Here is a 20,905-nt window from a genome sequence, read left to right as displayed (position 1 = left end):
GCAAAATCAAGCACGGAGACTCAATATTACCTCTGAAGGAAATGTGTGGCACTCTTAATAAAACATGAGTGAATAAATGCTGAGCAGAAATGGGATTTTACGTCACACGTCGTTTCTCACTGTCGCCCATGCGCTGCGTTATTAGTTCTGGGCGAGGACGTCGGCCCACTTCAGTGTTATAAAAAACAAGAGGCCTTTACTTCATCCCCATAAAAACTACAGTCACACTCCTGCGTTCGCTCTCTATCCATCCTTGTCACTCTCCCTCGTCTCCTACCTGCTCCTTCTTTGCCTGTGGATGCGTAAATTGGATTCCAAAGGTCAGGGCAACTACGTAAATCAATTCTGTGTGTGCTCACTCCCTCCCATTCCATCATTAAAGCTCTAATCACTCTGGCGGGCGTCATGGGGAGGCTTCTCCCTAATTATCGTCATTAATAAGTCCGGAGGCTGAGGTGGCTTGTGAGAGTGTCAGAGCTTCTTATTGCGATCAGTCGTTTCAGAGCAGGAGATGGCTGATTCCAACAGAACTGTACACACACACACACACACACACACAGGAGTAACACAGACGCTTTGATTCAGTTACTTTGCAGCGGATATCAGCTGAAAACCGCGGCGTGCTTGTCTATACTGCTCACATACTTGTGTAAAGTCATCAGTTGCTCCCCAAGTGCTGCTCCAGTTCCAAGTAGGCAGGCCGCCAACTTTCTGGGTGTGTACTCGCTTCCCGCTATTGCATCAGACGTGACTTGTTTGGTCTCGGGATGGCCAAGTATCTCTCAGTGCATTTCACCACAGCCAGCGGTGGCGAAGTATAGACTTTAAAGTACTGACTTCAAAGCAGGAAGGAGAGCAGCTTGATGCTTTGCTTGGGAAAAAATTGGAGATTCCTGTCAAAGCTCCTCAGCAGAATATTGATTCATTCGAGTCACTGGCTTTAATAAAGTGGATAAGTGCATCTTTAAGGAAAATAATTTCACTTCCCTTATTTCGCTGCTGTTTTTCCAGTTAACCACTCACGCAGACTATTTTTAAATGAACAAACGCACAAACAAAATGCATATTGTGATTGTCAGGCTGAGCCGGAGTCTCAGGCTTCCACACTGCAAACTAAGTGACTGCTGGATATAATCTGATATCTCAGGCACATACGCCTTTTTGAGCAAAGCCTGGCCTCTCTCGCAGCAAATATCCCAAGACGCTCTACAATATTTATTCCAGGGACAGCTGCTGATTTGATTAAGCACTTTGTGTAGATTACTAATTCGTTCATCCACGGTTCACTTGCTGTGAGCAGGAAGAACGACACATCGAATTTTAAGCTGGTAACGAAGATTGAAAGGCAAGCCGGCGCTAACAAGGCCTGTAAACACAGGGGGCACGGGGGGTGGGGGGTGTGGGGGGGGGGGATCTGAGCACGGGCAACGGAGGAGAGGGCCTGTTCATTTCCCTACAGTATACACACCCCCCCACATACACACACAAGGCAAAGAAGAAACAAAATAGATAAAAACCCCTATATGTACTTAGACACTTCACACCAAAATGTGCAGACTCTTTCACGCGCACAGAAATCACGCGGGACAATCAACACCCGAGAAGACCGACATCCACTCGCTGCAAGAGTCACACCTGCGTCTCGACAGAAAACCCACCTGGCAGCACCTGCGCGCGTATGCAGACACCTGCATTCCATTCACGAGACATAATCACCCCGCGGACAAACACAAGGAGATGCCATCGCTCCGTCTCACACACACGCGCGCACGCACACACACACCAGCGGAAGTTAAGGTGAGAAGCGAGCGTGTGTGCGTGGAGTCGATTTGTCCAGATGGCTGGCTGAGTACGAGACATGGCAGAGAAGAGAGAGATGTAACGTCCCTCAGTTCTCCCATCTTATCACATTAATACTCCACCACTCCACTTAAACAGCCGCCGTGAAACTGAAATTGACCATCAATGTGGTGTCATGTTAAATTAATATTGCCATCCACACAGGGGCGACGTGGCTCCCGCACGTTTCAGATGTGACGGGGAATGACTAATTCATTTCCTGAGAGGAGACGTCAACCTCGTGCAACGTTTCCCCCGTGCGTGCGCGCGCGCGCCCGCCCGTGCACGTGCGATGTCTCAAGCCTCGAATAAGCTCCGCAGCGCTGTGCTGGTCCTGCCATTAATGGTCACACACAGAAAAAGAACAAGGCACCACCTCTTACTGAAATACTTTAAATGATTTTTAATCCTGATATTCTCCATTTTTACAATCTGTTGTCGGCATGGCGACGCTGTTGTGCATTTTGGATCAATTGGGGCTAAACTTCCTCCATGCAGAGGTGCAGAGCGGTGGTGAATGCAGGGGCGTGGCGGCTGCAGATGGTGGGAGGTGGGCTGCACAGCTGGTGCCGCCCACAGCCAGGTGCAGACACTCTCGCCATCTCGGGGCCTGTTCCAAAGACTCCACAGAACGCAGGCTCGTTCTGCTGAACTTCTGCAGTCCAGACTTGGACAGTCATACATTTAAGTACAAACTTTCCACCATTGCTGCTCCTGCTGGCTGTGGTGAAATGCATCATGGGATGCCTGGCAGTCCCCAGTCCACACGAGTGACGTCCTGATGCATTCTTGATAAAAATGGGCAGAGCGGGAGCACTACCGGGAAACTCGGAGCGTGCGTGGCAGGTCGTGAACTGGGGATTGGGACGGCACTTTGGCAGAGATTCGTGACATTTTCACGAGAACGCGAGGACCGCGATTTATCTTTACAAAAACACAATGCGTGTTTAAAGGTGCACGTATGCACGGCATGTGGCTCCGTTTTCCGGCGGTTCTGTCTGAGGTCAGACAGCCATGAAAAAGTGAACCATTTACCTCCAAATGCAAATTCCAGCTGTAGCCTCATTTGGCTAAACACAAGCACGTTCCTTTAAGAGACAAAGTGACAAATCTGTGTGCAGCCTCCCCACTACATCTGCTGATTTCACTGATTAATCAAGCAATAAAATCTAGGTCTTAATTAAAAGGATCCGGACGTGCTCCCGGCCCAGAAACTGACCCACCGCGCAGCCCCGCGGCCCCACAAACAAACTCCCAGAATAAACGACCGCCGTGTAAAAGGTAAATAATCCAGCGTAATGAGGGAAGGTAGCGATGATAACAACTGGCATATGTTGTCAAAATGATGAAAAATATGGACTTTCCACAAATAAGAAGAGCGTAAGTGAAGGCACGGAGGTAGACTCATAAACAAGAACATAACTCAAAACAGCCGGAAAACCTGAAAAAGGATTCATCATCGGAAACCTCAGAATGTGCCCTTGACTTAAAGCTATCTGTTGGGACCTCAGTGTCACAGCTTTCATTTCCTTAAGTAACATTAAGTAAGTGGCCTCAAAACTCCAGAATTATGTCGCAGGATAGAATTATGAATACATATATACTAATCGTTATTAATAAAGTGCTGGCTCAACGTTAATCATCAGGAATTTAACCTCCAATTTGACTTCCATCACCCAAGGTGAGTGGCATACTAAAAATAAGGACAACTAAATTGATTTATCAGCCTCTGCAACTTAACAAATAGGAACAATTTATCGCTCTGCTTTTCAGACCAATCTGTTATCTGGGACACTTCAGTACCTTTCCACTTATTGCAGGTATCTTTATGCAGTTAGACAGCAGGCTAGATCCTCCACGCTCCCTAAATCTGAAGGGAAACCTCTCTCACTCACTCACACACTTACACACACACACACACCACTGTGTACGTATCCGGTAAACACACAGCTTAGACTTCAGTTTAAGAGCCATTAAAGTTTAGGCAGAAAGTGGGCTGAACCAGAGGAGACAGAGAAGGGCAGTTATCGATGGCGCTCTCGCATCTCCTTCCTGCATTAAGTTGATTTTAAAAGCAATTAATAGGTGCGGTCAGGGGAGAATAATGGAGCGCCCTGCGTCCTAACCTGCTGGGCGCTGCAGCCCTGGCCAGCGCCGCCCTGCTTTGCATTATAAATGACAAGATAAATCTTAATGGATTGAGCGTAATCAGCAGCCCATGAAGGCTGACATGTACACGCGTTCAGCAGCCACACCGGCGCTCACACACATATACACAAACATGGAGACGCGGACACAAGGGAAATTAAAGGCTTTGAATACGTCTGCATTGATTATTTTAAATTATTAGCCCACCTCTCTTTGGACTTCCAATGCTTTTAGCCGAAGCTTTAACACATTTACAGAGACTTATTGACTATAATTACAAGTGAGTCCTGGTAATGGACACATCAATTATGAGTCGCACATGTCTCTGACCAAGCGCTGTTCAGGGAATCCCAATCTGTGGTCCATTAGCGTCTCTCCTGCTGGTCTGAAGCTCAATCAGTCTTTACCTTCACATCCACTGAAACAGCTACTACCTGGCTGCAGTAGATAGCAGCCTAAACATTAGCTTAAGCTCAAAGGAGGGCGCCAAATCCTGGGCCTGCTACTGATCATTAACGTGAGGATTAAGCTGGGAATCTGCTGACGGGGGATAGAAACGGGGCTCATGTTGGTCCACAACACAGTGAATATTGTAAATGTGGCACCTTATTCGCTGTATGAGTGCTATTTTCTCAAAATGTGACGAGCCGCTTGTGAAACACGTACCCGTGTGCGTGCGAATGTGCGCCAGAAAGGCCATGGAGTTGCTGCTCTTGCACACTTTGCCGCAGTATTTGCAGACGCTGCCCTGGTTCTCCTCCCGCTCCCGGTTGATCTGCTCCGTGTCCTCCAGCACGTACTTGTTCACCTCCCTCAGAAGCTCCTCGTGCTTCTCCTTGATGTGGACGAACAGGTCCTGCTCCGTCTCGAAGCGGTCCGTGCACTTCACGCACTTGAAAGTGGCGCCCCCCTCGGGCAGCTCCTCCACGCTGTTCTGCTCGTTCCGGAGGTGTGCGGCGCTGGCCAGGTGCTGGTGCAGGTTGCTCTCGGTGTAGAAGGACTTTCCGCACACCAGGCAGTGGAAGTGCTTCTCCTTTGAAGGGTGCTTCATCGAAATGTGGACGTTGAGGCCGCTGATGCCGTCGGCCATGAAGCCGCAGTCCTCGCAGCGTATGTGAGAGCTGCCCGTTTTAGCCTCCTCCCTCACCTTTGCTTTAGGCTGCTTGAGTTTTCGGACGTACGGAGAGCTGGTGGGGACTGGGGCTCCGCCAGTCAGGCAGATCACAGCAGCCTCCCCCTCCAACGCCAGACCTTCCTGCAGCATCTTCTCCTGCACGGCGAAGGACTTCATGGGCACGATGCAGCCGTCAAAGGGCGGCGCTCTGCACAGCTGTGCGTCCGGGTGCGGGCCGCCACCTTTAGCCTCTGAATTCATCCCATCTTCATCAGCATCGTCCTGATCGGCGTCTTCCTCGGCGTCTTCCTCGGCGTGCTCCGCAGAACTCTCCGCCGGCGACTCGGCCGGGGTCCGTCGGGGTTCGGAGATCGGCGGATCCGGATCCGCGGCGCTCGCCGAGGCGAGATTCTCGGCCTGCGTCTCGTCCGCGCCGCCCAACAGAACCACGATGTCAGACGTAGCTTCGCTTTCTGCCGCTTGGGCGTCAGGACCAGGTTGGGGCTCGTCCGCGGCTCCCGGGGCTCCCGATTCTGCCTCTTTCATCTTTGATGGAGGCGCCGTGGGCCTCTGCCCCTCACTTCCAAACTGCTCCAGGTATTTGTGGCCCTTCTGTTTGTGCTTTTCGGTGTTGACGTGGCGAGACATCTCCCTGGCCGTGACGGCGTAGTAGCTACAGGCCAGGCAGACGTACTCAAAGTCTCTGGTGTGTTTCCTCTTGACGTGGAGTTGGAGCGACGGGAGTGACTGAGCCACAAAATCGCAGTGGCTGCAGGCGTTGACGTTGCTTTGGCTCTGGTTGGCGTCCACCTGAGCCAGCTCGTCCTCGCTGCATTCAGCGGGCGTGGCCACATCAGACTCCTGATCCATTTGGGGTTCCTGGAGCTGCGTCTCCGCGGCCTCCTCCTTGGATCCGCTCGTGTGATTGCTAACGAGGGTCTTGTTTGCGCACTCTTGCATGCGCGTCACGTGCTTCTTGGTGATACAGTGGCGATCCATGTCTCCTTTGGTCACGCAGCTGTAGTTGCACAGCGTGCAGCTGTAGCCGTACTCTTTACTGTGTTTGCGGCGGACGTGGACACTGAGGTTGGTGGCGTTAGACACCACCAGGCCACAGTAACCACAAGTAGTGGTGGATCCGAGCTTTGGTCTTCCTCTTTTCTTTTTGGGAGGTTCAAGCTCTTGATCCTCATCAAGCGGAGCGTCCGCCGTCTCATCCGTGTCCAGGTCTCTCTTCAGTGAGGCCGCCATGTCTCCCTCCACCTCCACCTCCACCACGTCAGCAGCTTGCTTACGGTTTTCTTGTGTTGTGCTCTCGACATAGAACTCGAAGGCCGATAACTCCGGGCTCCTTTCCCCTTTCTCTTGCTGCTTATGGCAGCCTGAAGACAGGTGAGCCTCCATCCAGGTCGATGTTGCCGAGAAGAAATTGCACAGTTTGCAGCGGAACCACTGCTGGTCCAAGTGTTTGGCCCGAGCGTGGTTCTCCAGCAGAGCGACTGCACCCACTGTAAAATCGCAGTGTGGGCACTTCAGCTGGGGCCTGGACGGTTCATGCTTGGTCACAACTCGGGTCGGAGTGGTCTTCGCCGTCGTGCCAGAATCCTTCGGGTCCTCTGAGTCCATGTCTTCATCTTTGTCAACTGGAAGAAAATATTTAAGACAAATGTTCTCAGTTCTGCTTCCCAGCAGAAGACAAAATGTGCAGCTTGAAAAAATGATTGATCAGTATTCTGATGTCACATATGAAAAACAATGAACATATACTCACATGTATATGGCGTGTCTTTGGCATGTGATCTCTGGACATGCAAATCTAGATGGGACTTGCCCCAAAACTCTTGGCCGCAGTAGTTGCAGGAATAGATTATCTTTGGTTTAGGGGTTCGCTTGCTCACTCTCCTCGCTTGAGTTGTTTCTTCTTGATTTTTTTCTAGACTCTTTGCGTTGCCACTCTCATCGGATGACCCCCTCAGTTCATCAGAATTCTGGCTTTGTTTACTTTCACTCGCTGTCTCGACACCTGCTTCTTGGTTGACATCAACAGAACTCGTCTCAGTCAATTTTACACTGGCTTTTGCATTGTTGGGGGCATTCTTTGATCTGTTCCCGTGCCTTCTTGCAAAGTGAATCTTTAGTGACCTTGGACATTTGGCAGAGAAGCCACAAACTGTACAGACAGTTTCGGCGACAGAGTCTGGTTCCAAGCTCACCGTGAGTTCTACGTCTGTTCTGTCAGGTTTGGCGGTCCGGCTCGGTGAGTCAGTTGCCGACTGCTCCATTTCCACATCGCGTGGCTGTTGGTTATTAATGGTGTCAACTTCCTGCTTCTGGTCCTCAAGAGCAACCTTACCTGACCTCAGAGTTTTGTCCATACCAAGGACCGTTTTATTTCTTTAACAGTGTAATTGGTTGTTGTTGCTGGCTCAAACTCCCTGGGAGGATTAAAAAAAGAAAGGGAATTTTTATTATTTGCCTAAAAGAAAACTCAGTGATAAATATGCTGCACTAGAGTCATTATAAAGTTTCTTTAAAGTCATACATGTTCGAAAGAAAAAAGAAAACAACAAAGTTATATATTTTAAAAAGGTAAATGTCGCCATCTAGTGGGCAGTAAGATGCGATGTAGTTCTTACTACAGTATAATATGTTTAATTAGAGTTTGTATGTAGGTAGCTGCAGAATTATGTTTGAAAAGTAGTCTTAAGGCGATGCAAACCTGGAATATTGTTCAGAAAACATGTCAGAGGAATAAACCGTTTCAGGGCTGTTGAGGTGCACAGGTGTGATTAACAATTTGCCGACAATATGAGAGAAGTTTGTAATCAAATTTAAAAAAAAAAAAAATAAATCTTTAAATAACACGTATTTTAGTGTAGTTTATATACACGTGTGATGTTTTGAATTTTTGCTTGGATTTTGTCCTCTCTCCACGCACAATATGCATTAGTTTACAGTTTACTTTTCATATGAATTCACCTTTGTTTTGCAACGTACGATATCACTATTAATGTATTTATTACTGTGTAAATATAATTTATTTTCCTGTCATGTCCCCTCTTTTCATGATGGTTTAGGTTTTTCTTTGCAGGCCCGGCACATTTAAAGTTTTGATCCACTGTGCCAGTGATTCGATTGGGCAAATATGAAGTATTTGCCTGCACTGTGCTTGTTTAATTCATATGCTGACACATTGATCTTAGTGTTACAAGTTTGATAGAATCTTGTGCATGTCTGTTGCTTGCTAATCAATATGTGCCTTGGATTAATAAAAGGTTAAATTACGCAAAACGTCTTCCCTAATGCTTTAGTTTTGGTAACTTTAGATAACAGGCTGCTCAAATAGGCTTCTCAATCGGTTTCGATTAGCTGTAACTATAAATATTCATCCAAATCGAGCTTCAGAGTAGCGATAAGTTAGCTCGATAAAAATTACAAGTGCTGTGTAGAAACCAAAGCAAATCACTTCCTTTATTCCACGTTGTTTAACAACTGCTGGCACGTATTAAGTTATAGCTAATGTTGCTGTCTCCCATGCTAACATGCTAACATGTTTTCTAACTTTAAACTACTGAACGCGTGTCCAATTAAAACACCACATCAGCGGCGTCCACCAATCAAATCGCGACGTGGGCGGGCCTAGGAAGGCTCCGTGACAAGGAAAACGACGGCGGCACAGAGGCCCAAAAAGGAGGCTAACACCGACCGTTGACATTGTATTGCAAAATGCCTGATATGTACTTGAAATCAATCCAAATACTAATATGTTATATCCCCAGAGATAATCGAGGCAATACTAAGGCGTTTAAGGATCGCCAAAGTTGTTCTTACCTTTTGTTAAACGATAATTCCCACTATCCGCGCTTTTTGCTGCTGGACACAAATGGCGTACCGTAGCGCGAGCCATGCGTCATAGCAGAAGGCGGAACGATTGCTGCCCGCGCGCCGACTCTACTTCCCTCTGCATCAGCTGATTTGGTCACGTGACATGCTGTGGTCGGTGGGAAAAACGAAATTTTGGGTCCATTTGGGTCCGTTATTCTACGGGATGTGGTCGAAAATGTATTTCAATGGAAAAGTTAAGGAAGGGGCACGAAAATGGTTAGAATGACTTGAATTTTAACGTAAATCCACGTGACTTTTTCTATATGAGGATAAGAAATGTTTAATAATGCCGCAATCTGAGGCATCAGTATTAAGTCTAGATCGAGACGATATTTTAGTGTTAAAATCCCAGTCTGTGATGAATGACCGTTTCCATTTGACATGTACCTAGACTGTTTGCTTTGTAGCAAGACTGAAGATGGATTAAGGCATGGTCATTAATTGATTAAGTGGTGCGACGGGTCAGGAGGTGATAAATGATACCGCCTGCAATGAACACACAGTGTACTTTGCAATTATTTTCTTTAATTTATCACAGTCAAAAGTATGACACACGGACACACACCTCCACTTTCCCCAATTTTTCATTAGAATCATTATTCATTTTTCCATTTCTTGTCTATTAAAATTCTGCCTTTGTTTGACTCTGCTTCCACCCCCATCTTGTTCAGAATACGTTTTTTTACCCAGTATGTTTTTTTTTCTATTAATTTCTGCACTGATAATTTATACAGCCTTCTTCATTTGTATTTCAACATAATAAATGAATGTCAGAAAACATGTCCATAACCAAGAAAAGAACTACAGGTATGCCCAGTTAAATTGATGGCGCCCTCTTACACACACACACACACACACACACACACACACTCATTGTAAAAAAGAAAAAAAAAACCCTCTACGGCTGCCATAATAAAAAAAAATCCACACAGATGTTTTCAGTTTTTTTCCTGATAAGTCATTTCTCTGTGTTTGGCAGCGTTTGAAGGGGCTTTTCATTAAAAAATGCATCCACAAGTTTGTTGAATTCACAGATGTTACCAATTAGATCAACAAATTTTGATTTTATAATATTAATATTATTGCCTAATGTCGTAGGACAATGGAGCATTATGCACAAAATTCAAAGCAAAATACTGAAGAGACAAAATTGAAAAGAAAAGCCATAAGTGACGCCAGCATTATTTTCACTTGGACCTTTTTAGCCTTAAAGTGTCAGAGTGGAAAGAAATGCCCTAAAGTTTAAGGCATTTCTGGAGATTGGATGATTTAAAGTTAATCAGTGGGGATAATGCAGAACATCTGCATCCTGCTATCACACAGGTGACTAAAGCCTGAGCAATGAGGAAGAGAAGGACTTTCAGATTTAGCTCCAACAGAAATCTTGAACAGAATTTGTTTCTTCTGGGCAGTAGGGCACAACTCCCCCTAATCAGCCTTTCGTTAAACTCCGGTAACATGCAAATGAATAAAACCTGCATCCCAGATTAACCCAGATGTGTCGAATCTACAAAGCTGCAACAGAAGACCATGATATACAGTATGTGGTTTCAGGAATGTACCTAGACTGAACATTTGCAGCACAGGCCTTCCCTTATCAGACAGTACTCTGTAGAATGGATGGTTGGTGACTTACTGAGATTCAGAACCGAGCTGAACGGAGCATACTGGGCTGAAAACGGAATGGTTCATCCATCAACACTACAAAGGTGCTCTGGACACCTATCCCAGCAGACGCCTGGGCAGGAGGTTGGGAATACACACCGGATCCATCACTGATCCACACTATTTCTATACCCTTGATCCTGAAATGGACCAAGTATAATTTTAGACCCATGGCAGGCAGACAAGTAAGACTCCTGCTTAAAAATATAACCCAGTAGCATCAGCCAAAACTCCACCTGAATTCCATTCACAATAGTAACTATCATCAAAGCTACCAATATTGAGTCACCCCCTACCGATACCGCAAAACAGATGACTGGGAAGCACAATCTGACCATATCAAAACTTTCTTTCTTTAAAGGTAGCAAAGAGCCAAATGTTGTTCTGGTCTCCTTGCAGGCAGGCGGTGCTTATCGCTTTTCTGAACTGGACAATGTTTGTTAGAGCTACAGCGACATGCCAAATGTGAATTCTTTCACAGCACCGGATGAAGCCTTGTCCGAAATAAGGCACCGCGTTGCTTTATCCTGCTTGACTAAGGGCATGAAAAGCCGGAGAAATTGCAGACATTTGCAGCAATGAATGTGTCTGAATCAATTAAACACTGCCATCCAGGTTGGACAGCTTCAAACACAATGAGTAAAGTGGAAATAAAATGAGGGAGAAGAGCTTCAAAGCACAACTGGCGCACACACATCCTGCAAAACTTGATGTAGTCACGCAGTTAACCGCGAGAGGGGGCAGTTCTCACATTTATTAAATCTATATTCCGATATGGCACTCTTCCACTACAGCTGGTGTGTGTGTGTGTGTGTGTGTGTGTGTGTGTGTGTGTGTGTGTGTGTGTGGTGTGTGTGTGTGTGTGTGTGTGTGTGACGTTGCTATGGCGTGACACACGCACACACACGCACAAAAAAGCAACACTTTGCCAGAAGCTCAGTCCTGCCAGAAAGTGATAATGCTGCAATGGTGTTTATTGTGTTTCGGGGAATAGAAATGAAGGAAGAAAGAAAAAAAGGAGGAAAAAAATACACAATCACAATTACAGAGACAGTGTTACCAAGTAAGGACCTGTTTTATCTGAATTTACAGACGCAGCCATAAATGGGACTTAAATAGGCACAGACAGCCTTTACAGTAGACTTACTGAGCCATTTTTAGGCAACCATTGAATTGCCTTGGAAAAATCCTGCCAACACGACAGCGAATGCAGCCCCGCCTCCCGACCACAGTTGATTGTTGTGGCGGTTCTGGTCGTGAGGTGTGCCTGTGCACAAACTGGGATGAAATCCCTTGTTGTACCGGCTGCTATCAAAACGGCACAATTTCCCAGCAGCCACAAATGCATCACCGAGTAAATACACAGACCATTTAGATGGCGAATGAAGGTCTGATTGGAGTTTAGTGGGTTTAGCTTGACAGGTTTAAAACACAGATTCATGCATCAAAGGAGCTTTGGATCACGTTTCAGTGACCTGCATCGTTTTACATTAGATCCACCACGAAGAGCCTTTAAAGGAGCTGAGCAGTGTGATTTACATGCAACATTGGGATAGCATCTTGAAGTGCTCTGTTTTATCCTGTCCTCTGCTCATTTATGATCTTGCCCTGTTCATTCTAGCCAACCTGCATCCCAGGTGGATGGTATGTGTGGTAGCATTCCTTCAAACTAGCTTTCTTAATCCCCAACACTCAGGTTCTGATGTTTCCCTCTGCAGACCTGGAACCAGTGCACGGATCAGGTTTTCTGTACTATAAAGGAAGCTGCCTGCTTTCTCAGGCTCCCAGGTAAGTGTGTTAAGAAGTGTGTGGGATCAAACTGCAGCGCCTGCTGCCACCGCCACCAGAGGGGCCAGCGTCTGGCTTCTCGGGGCTCGTTATTCTCTGGGAGTGTCCGAGTTGAAACAGTCAGATGATAAGTTCATTGTGGGATCTCCTTGGTTTTCTGGCAGCAAGCACCACAACACAACGCAAGACGCACAGCTGCGGGACAAACTTTCTCTCTGCTCTGTCTCTCTCTGACACACACACACAACCCCCCCCCCCCCCACACACACACACACCACACACACACACACACACACACACACCAGACAACCACATCCCTCCCTCCTTTCCTAGAATTGTGACCTCACTGCAATAGGCAGAATCGGAGGCATCACCTTGGGAGTTTAGTTGTGCGTACATGTTTGTGTGTGTGTGTGTGTGTGTGTGTGTGTGTGTGTGTGTGTGTGTGTGTGTGTGTCTGCATTTATCTGAAACTGCCTGTGCCATTGAAACAACTTTGGGTGGAGCTCGACGGTCTTTATTGTCCTTTATTGTCTAAACATCTCCTGCTGCCTTTCTGTAGTCTGATTTAATCTGGTGTCTGTTTCTTCTGGCATAAACTGGACAGGTGGCACTTAAACAAAACACACGCTATATATTCCTACTTTACCCTCGTCTTGTGGCAGGTAAATAAAGCCCGACGCTGTCACAGAGGTAGAAAACATAAATTAATTGTTATTCCACTTTAGTTCTATTCCCACATTTGTGTAATAATGGAACATTTGTGGATCATTCAGTAGACTTTTAAAGGCCAAAAATGTGTCCTTGCGGGCCAGAATTCTCATACTTGAAGTAAATAGTTTGCACAGAAGAGGCTGCTGTTGGCAAAATCCGGATGTACAGTGAGCATAAGTCAGCGCGTTATGACTGCTGCCGCTCAAATAAACATGTTTGAGGTTGAGACTTATGAGAGGGGCTGTGTACAACACCAGTCAAACAGCCGTGATTTACAAGCCTGTCCGCCCACCCAAAGAGTCTGAATTACCCCAAGAGTGGTTTCTATGAAATCTCTCCCTGTTGGACCTCAGATAACCTTCCAGCCACAACACAAATGTGTTTTTTTATAGCAATAAGGAGCCACTTGACAGAATACTAATACTTAACATGCATAACAAGCTGTTGTCACCTGTCGTGCTGTGTGAGTAGTGAGTGAGCAGGAGCAGCCTTTAGTGGCTGCAGACCTTCAGCATTGCACAAGAACTCTCATGATGAGCCTGGATACAGTCGCCAGGCTCCATTTTTATTGTGTAGGTTTACATCATTGCACGAAGGGGTGTGGGTGTGTGCACGTTCCCTCACAACTCATAATGAGGAGGCTCTGGATTTGATTCCAGCTCGGGTCCTAATAGGTGGACTTTGAATGTAACTTCATGGTCTGCATGTTCAAATCATGCACATTAACTGACTGTTGACATAACGTGTCCGTCTGTCCGTCCGTCCGTCCGTCCGTCCATCCATCCATCCATCCATCCATCCATCCATCCATCCATCCATCCATCCATCCATCCATCATCCATCCATCCATCCATCCATCCAGTATCCTAAGCAGATTGTCCTCTTGCTCTACACTTTGTCCAGCCCTTCAGGGAGGATCCAGAGGAGCTCTCATCCTAGCTGGGAGACACAGCCTCTCGAGTCCGGATTCTTCCTTGGGATCTCCTTTTGGTGAGACATAGCCCACTAAACCTCACCAGGGAGGTGTCCAGAGGGCATCCTAATCAGATGTCCAAGCCACCTCATCTGGATCCTCCTGATGCGCAGTAACAGCGGCTCTACTCTGAACCCCTCCTGAGGAGGAAAGTCATTCCTTGTATCCCTGATCTTGGTCTTTCCTCACTTCCCTCCACAGAACGTGTGCTGCACTGTCCCTAGAAAGGGATGAAACCTGGCTGAGAAGCGATCAACCGACAACAACATGGAGGATCCACAAGAAATTCACAGCCTTGGAGTCTCTGGTGTCTGGACAGTGATGCTTTGTGCAGGTTCACGTCATTGCATGAAGGTGTGTGTGTGCACGCGTGCACGTGTGCGAAGGCGATTATGGTCATGACGTCTGCTTGGTGTTAGGGCTGAACCCACAGAGGCCCTGCCCTGACACACGCATTTCGCAGAGTAAAAAACACACTGTAGAACGGGACTCACCCCTGACATGCACGTTCACACACACAAACACACACGTGATTAACATTAATAGTTGGCTCTCAGAGAGGGTGTGTGTTCAGGGGGACCCTCACCAGCTGATGTTTGGAGAGCTTTGTGCCAGAAACAGCTACATCAAACCGAGAGACTGTGAGTCACTGTATATGCATTTGTGTGTGTGTGTGTGTGTGTGTGTGTGTGTGTGTGTGTGTGTGTGTGTGTGTATGTGTGTGTGTAAACATCTTATATGGGAATGATCCTGAAGTCTCTAAACAAGCTTTATGGCCTTGCTGTAGACTGTCATAAATTTGTGCACACACACTTCACACCAGTTTTCACTTTCTGATGAGAAACCCGATACCTCCTTCGATGACCTATTTGGATAGCTTAGCTTAGCTTAGTGCTTTACACATCGAAAAGAAACAGACACCGCGTATTTAAATCCACTTTGCAGCACATGCATAGGTTTAATGTGCAGCGTTTCTTGGCCTGGATCAGTTGTTGTGGTAATTAGCCAAGAGATATTTAGCAGTCGGTGTCTGTTAAACAATGCGTTGTTGTTCTTACACCTCAGTTTAAAACAAGAGTATACAAGAGGACATGACATATAGGACTTACAGATGTACAAAATGTTTTCTTTGGGCTGAGCAGGACAGGCTAATTGTTTCCTGATTTGTCCCAAAGCTGAAGGAACTGATTGCTGCAGTAGCATTACTGTTAGCAAACAGACAGAGAGCTGGTATTCATCTTACTGAACATCAAAGCAATCTAACTAGACACACCTGCTGACCTTCACAATATCTAACATCAAAATAACCAGCTGAAGATAAATTTGGGCAGCAGAATGGGGAAGAAAAGTAGTTTGAGAGACTCTGGACGTGGCACTTTTGGTGCTGATGATCTTCTGGAATCTGCAGGCGTAGCTTTCTTGAAGGTATTACAGAAAATAGATTAAAAGATTAAATATCACTTGATTGGCATTTCTCTGGATGAAATTGTTTCCTTGATGGCAGAGGTCAGAGGAGAGTGTCCAGAGGGCTTTGAGCTGACGTAGAGGGCCTGATGACTCCCCCAAGCTCCAGGTACGGCTGCTGTCAGTTAAACACAGGAGGCTCCAGCTACACTGTCCATCACTAATTCACTGGTGTGTCTCCAACTGGTTTCTCCAGTGTGACAATGAGTTCTGTGTACTCAAACGTTCTCACCAGAGCTCAATCCATCAGAGCGTTCCTGGGATGGGCTGGGATTACTTGTGGGTTGTGGATGTCCAGACAACAACTGTATTACTGTTATTATGCCAACAGGAATTATTGAAGGCAAAATGAGGTCCAAGTCCAGATTTAAAATGACTGAATGAAATAAAAACCTTCCCAGAGGCCTTTATGTCTACAGGATGGGATATATTGTTAGAGTTTGAGTCTTTGAAAGTGTTTGTATCAGCTCAAGTTCAGAGCTCTCAGTCTAAAATAGCCCCAAAGCTGGCCGGGAGTTGCAAACCTCTAAATGTCACCACCCAAAAGGACTGCAAACATCAAGAATGTAAATACGGAAGAAGTAATGAATGATTTCTAACAGTGGAACACTTGAATAGGCACCATTTTGGAGCCCAGTAGGGTGAGAGAGAGCAGGGGTGATTTTCCCAAACAGATTTAATTCCTTGATCTCTTTCAGGCTTTTGTTCTGCGGAGAGACGACTAAGGATATGGAGCTTTTGGGAAAGTTGGCTCCTGCACTCGAGCTTACTCCAACATTTGTATGTGGGCAAGACAAAAGAAGAGGGAAACACAGCCGATCCCACTGAATCCACTTTAATTTGTGGTATATTATTTATAAAACATAGATTAAGCTCGCTACAACTAGAATTACAGTGCACCAACCTGTAGTTTTCTGTTTCAGCTGTAATTAATCCAAAATGGATGGAAAGACGTTTTACGGAATGATTGGAGAGATCTGGGCCTTTTTTCCGCTGTGGGTTTATCCACAGTGATAGATAAGGATCTGTCAGGACTTAGACTCCCAGCCCTGACAGAATAAGTCTCAACTATTTGAAGTTTTGCCCAGAGATCGACTGGAAGAGGTTTCAGTATGTTTCTCAAACCCCCAGAAGGCTCACGGATCACTATTTCCCACCTCTCACACTTAAATCCAGAGGCAGGAGGGTGATGTGTATCCACTCCCCCGCAGACGCCGCTGTTCTTATGCTCTTAAATGTTTTGCCTTTGTTGTCAGCCTGCATTTAAATGAACATGCGAAATACAAAAAAAAAAAAGAGAGATGAGAAGCAAAGTTCCTCAAAGTCAGAGAGCTGAGCTGAAGTTATGTTTCGAACGCTGGCGGCGTGATCAAAAGGCAGCTTTATCTGTGTCGGTTTCCCAGCGGGGTGCCGCCGAGATCTTAAATATCGCTGCACTTCTCCACCGTCACGCAACGTTTAAAACGCTCAAAAGACAAACGGCGCTCCCAAATCATCAGGCGCTCCTTCTATAAACGTTCTTTTCATGTAACATTCCACTAATAAATGTCCCAAACTCCGTGTCTCGCAATAAATAACGAGCTTTTCAACCTAAAGGTAGCGGAGGAAGCAAGAGCACGAAACTACTGTTAAACTGGGGCTTTTGGCACAGATGGAGGAGCCGGAGCCATCAGACGGAGGAGAACCAGACATCTCCACTGACAGCTGCTGTCCCAGAAGAACTGACCAAGATTATATCACAAACTGTAAAATTAGTCCCGTCCTGCAAGTCTTTTTTCGGTCCTTATCTCGTTTATTAGACGCTTGGGTGGCCATCTGTCGTCGGGATCGTTTTCAGGGGATCCGTGAGCACAAATTGAGGCTTCTGATGCACCAGGAGGTGCACCAGAGCGCCGGGATTAAGATATACTTTTATTAATTTACATGTTTTGTGGAGTAGAAGAGATATACAGTGAGAAACGGCCAACCCAACATCAGCTGCTGGCCAGTGTCCGGAAATACTGAATTCATCCCCAGAAATCTTAAATGTCATCAGTTCCACTGATGGGAGCTCTTTCTTCAACTGTTCTAGTCCCAGTTCTCCCACTATCAGTTTACCTCAGAGGACCTGAGAATAGGCCAAAAAGAAAAGACTCCTTCCCTCTAGAATGAGCTCATCTTTTCAGGAATGTGTGTGTGTGTGTGTGTGTGAGGGGAGGGGGAGTCTCAGTACATACTAATATATAGTGAACTTAAAGGATTGTTCATAGAGCGTGAATCATCATGCACATGATACATTTGAAAATTTCAAGAAAATTTGAACTCTGTAATGAAATTTTTAAGAAGCCGAGAGGTCGAACATACGGAGAAAGGTCAGATGCAGCTCAGCAGATGTCGGATGATGCAGCTCTGTCATCTGGTGGGCTATTAGTTGCACGATTGCAGCTACTTTGGTCTGCAAATCCCCGTCGAACTAGAGACGAACCAGGGTGAGAAGTTGCGTGTTTATTTAGTTTTTCCATTTTGAGTCAATCTCATCAGTTGATCCCTCGTTCCGTATCGTTTGGGTTAAATTGTCCGACTGGACCTGCCCAGTCCTCCCATTTCCTCTACCAACTGCAAAGACAGATAGCATTCACCATTATATCTGCCGAACACATTTGCACATTGCAGTCTTTCCTGTTGCGCTCCAGCCTCCAAAACGGAATAATCTCCACAGAATGACTGCAGTCATTTCCAATTTTTGTCCACCGCGTCTGATAAACTAGAAGTGTCATAAAGAGGATAATTTGACAGGCCAGCTCTCTGACCCCAACACACTGACTTGGCATAGAATTTTATGACAGATATAAACGCGCTAGGCAGGATCTGTTTCAGTGTGTGTGTGTGTGTGTGTGTGTGTGTGTGTGTGTGTGTGTGTGTGTGTGTTGTGTGTGTGTGTGTGTGTAAAGCTCGGTTCAGTAGCCTTCGCAGAGATGTGGGAGATCTCTGGTGAGCCGTAAGAGCGGGACAGATGAAGACCAGACAATAGTTTTACAGGGAACAGTAAAGTCATGACACCGATTATGGTCCCAACATCCAAATGACGCTGTTCTTTACGGTAACCTCCGAGCACCGGCGGCCATCATCAGTACGTGACTGACGGATGAAGAGGCTGAAGTGAGCACAGAGATTTCCAGGCAATAAATATCACTGAGACAAGTTCACCCTTTGCTGGACTCTTGACAAATATTATAGTTTTCCAGTATGTGTGTGTGTGTGTGTGTGTGTGTGTGTGGGTGGGTGGGTCGCCATTTGTATCATCCTGGTTGTCCAGAGAGAGAAGAAAATGTCCCGAACTGGGCGGGGTGGGTCGAAAAATGTATTTTCTGATGTCACACACGTTGGTGGAGCTACAGCTGACAAACTTTTCAAACTTCTAAGAAACACAGATGATAAAGTCTGTCGAGCTCCACCCAGAGTTGTTTAAATGGCACAGGCAGTTTCAGATAAATGCACACACACACACACGCGCGCACACACACACACCCATGTGCATGCACTTGAGCGTAATTCTCCTGTCCTTTAGGAACTAGGAGCTTCCCCCAGCGTCCATGAAACATCTGGATTGCAGAATGCAGCCGCTGTTCCCCTGGCAACACTACATGAACATCCAGCTGACTGCCCGCCCTAGGTGTGTGCACATGTGTGCACGCCTGCGTGCGTATATTAAACGTTCGGTTTAATCAATACAGACGCAGGATCCTGCAGCACTTCGCAACTTGGCTGTGTGATGCAGCAAACAGCTGGAAAGTGCGTTCTCAGGCGGCCCGGCTCCACTTCTGTACACTGCGTAAGTGCTTACATGACTTTTTTTCCTCAGTTTCAGTTTTGAAACGACACACACGCGCTCTCAGGCGCACATGCGTTTATTGACGAGCCTCCACGAGCCCCCAGTGTGCAGTGGGAAACCAAACGAGGCTTGGCCGTCCATGGGAATGAGGTCTTTTCCCTGTACTTTGGCCCTGAGAATTTCCTCTTAATCTTCCCGTCAAGAAATAAAGAGACACATCTGTTGGTCAAACCTTATTTCATGTTGTTACTTCTTTCTTACATTTTGGGAGTATCTGAATAAACATCTTTTCCAACATGTCTATTTGGAATTAGCTTTTTTTTTTTTTGACTGAAGAGTCAACGATCTACTTCTTTATTCTGCCGGCCATGTGTTTCTGACTCATTTCCTTAAACCCCATTCAAAAGGGGAGCCAAGACGACACGGCGCACCACAGAGTCAGCTAAGGCAGAGGAGAGTCGCTACAACCCCACAATTAACCGTGAATGAAAATGCCGTCGGTTGCCAGGTTGAGAAAACTCGACATGACTCCCAGTGACATGACCCCATGATTCATGTGAGCTCATCTGATTTCTGAGAGAATTAAAACCAATAGGCCGAGAACAAAGACTGGGCGTGTTGCGGTGCGAACGTCAGCTTTACAGACTCCAGCATGCAGCCTTTGTTTTAAGCTAATCCCGAGCTGGATTTTATCCATGCAGATTAAAAAAACTCGCTACAATGACACATTCTTCTTCTTCTACTATATGACTGCGATCGCTACCTCCTGATAATTAAAAAAGATAAAGCATTTGCAATGTTTGTCGGAAATTGCGCTCCCACCATCATTCTGTCGTCAAACAGGCTTTCAGAACCAATAATGACTCGCTTTCCTGGCCCAAAGTGAGGATAGCGTTAATGAGTATGGAGGCAGGTGCGGCACATGTGCGATACGGAGGGACCGGACGATGGGAAAGTATGAGCAGATTAGCTATTTCAGCCGTTGCAGCATGTCTATTTCCACCAAAATGAGGCCAAATCACATTAATCAGGCAAAGCTTTTCTTGGAAGGGAGCAGCAATGTTGTCAGTCAGAGTCGGTCTGTCGCTAATTAATTATAGATCACAAGGAATCTGTCATGAATTGAGCCAGGCAAACATACACATTGTGTCACAGGTGATGTACCACGCCCCATGGACCACTGTGTGTAGCGTGACAGGAGCCTGCTGTGATGCACCTGTGGGTTCTGTGAGGGTGTTGGTGTTTTGGCCAAACCTCGTCATAGTAGTGGTAGGGCCCAACGCTAAATGCTAGGAGATGCGAATGAATATGTCGCTCCCTTCATCCCAACCTGAGCCATGACAGGGTCCACATTCTCACCCATGAGTGCCATGACAACGAGGGTTCGAGCCCTTGTTGTTTTTGGGTTGATGTTTATGAGAAGCATGAAATGAAATTAGATTTTGCCATCTGTAGGAGCCATTTGGTTAACCTAATTCTTCAGATGTGAGACAGATGTGATGCA

General features: G+C 46.3%; 1 protein-coding gene across 2 annotated transcripts in view; it reads right to left on the bottom strand.

Annotated features, from left to right (window-relative positions):
* Nucleotides 1-9,034, bottom strand: part of znf407 (zinc finger protein 407) — a 104,842-nt gene extending 95,808 nt beyond the window's left edge. For both annotated transcript variants that reach the window (XR_008952314.1, XM_057044922.1), the window contains exons 1-3: nucleotides 8,933-9,034; nucleotides 6,873-7,536; nucleotides 4,654-6,744 (exon numbers count right to left, since the gene is read on the bottom strand). Coding sequence is in view for 1 of the 2 variants with exons in the window: in XM_057044922.1 (XP_056900902.1) it covers nucleotides 4,654-6,744; nucleotides 6,873-7,476 (2,695 nt within the window). In the remaining variant the exon portion in view is untranslated. The remainder of the gene's footprint in view (nucleotides 1-4,653; nucleotides 6,745-6,872; nucleotides 7,537-8,932) is intronic.
* Nucleotides 9,035-20,905: the final 11,871 nt, after the last annotated feature.

The sequence above is a fragment of the Takifugu flavidus genome, chromosome 10 (assembly GCF_003711565.1).
Source record: "Takifugu flavidus isolate HTHZ2018 chromosome 10, ASM371156v2, whole genome shotgun sequence".
In the NCBI taxonomy this organism is placed as follows: domain Eukaryota; kingdom Metazoa; phylum Chordata; class Actinopteri; order Tetraodontiformes; family Tetraodontidae; genus Takifugu; species Takifugu flavidus.
This window is presented reverse-complemented; position numbering and strand designations above follow the sequence as displayed.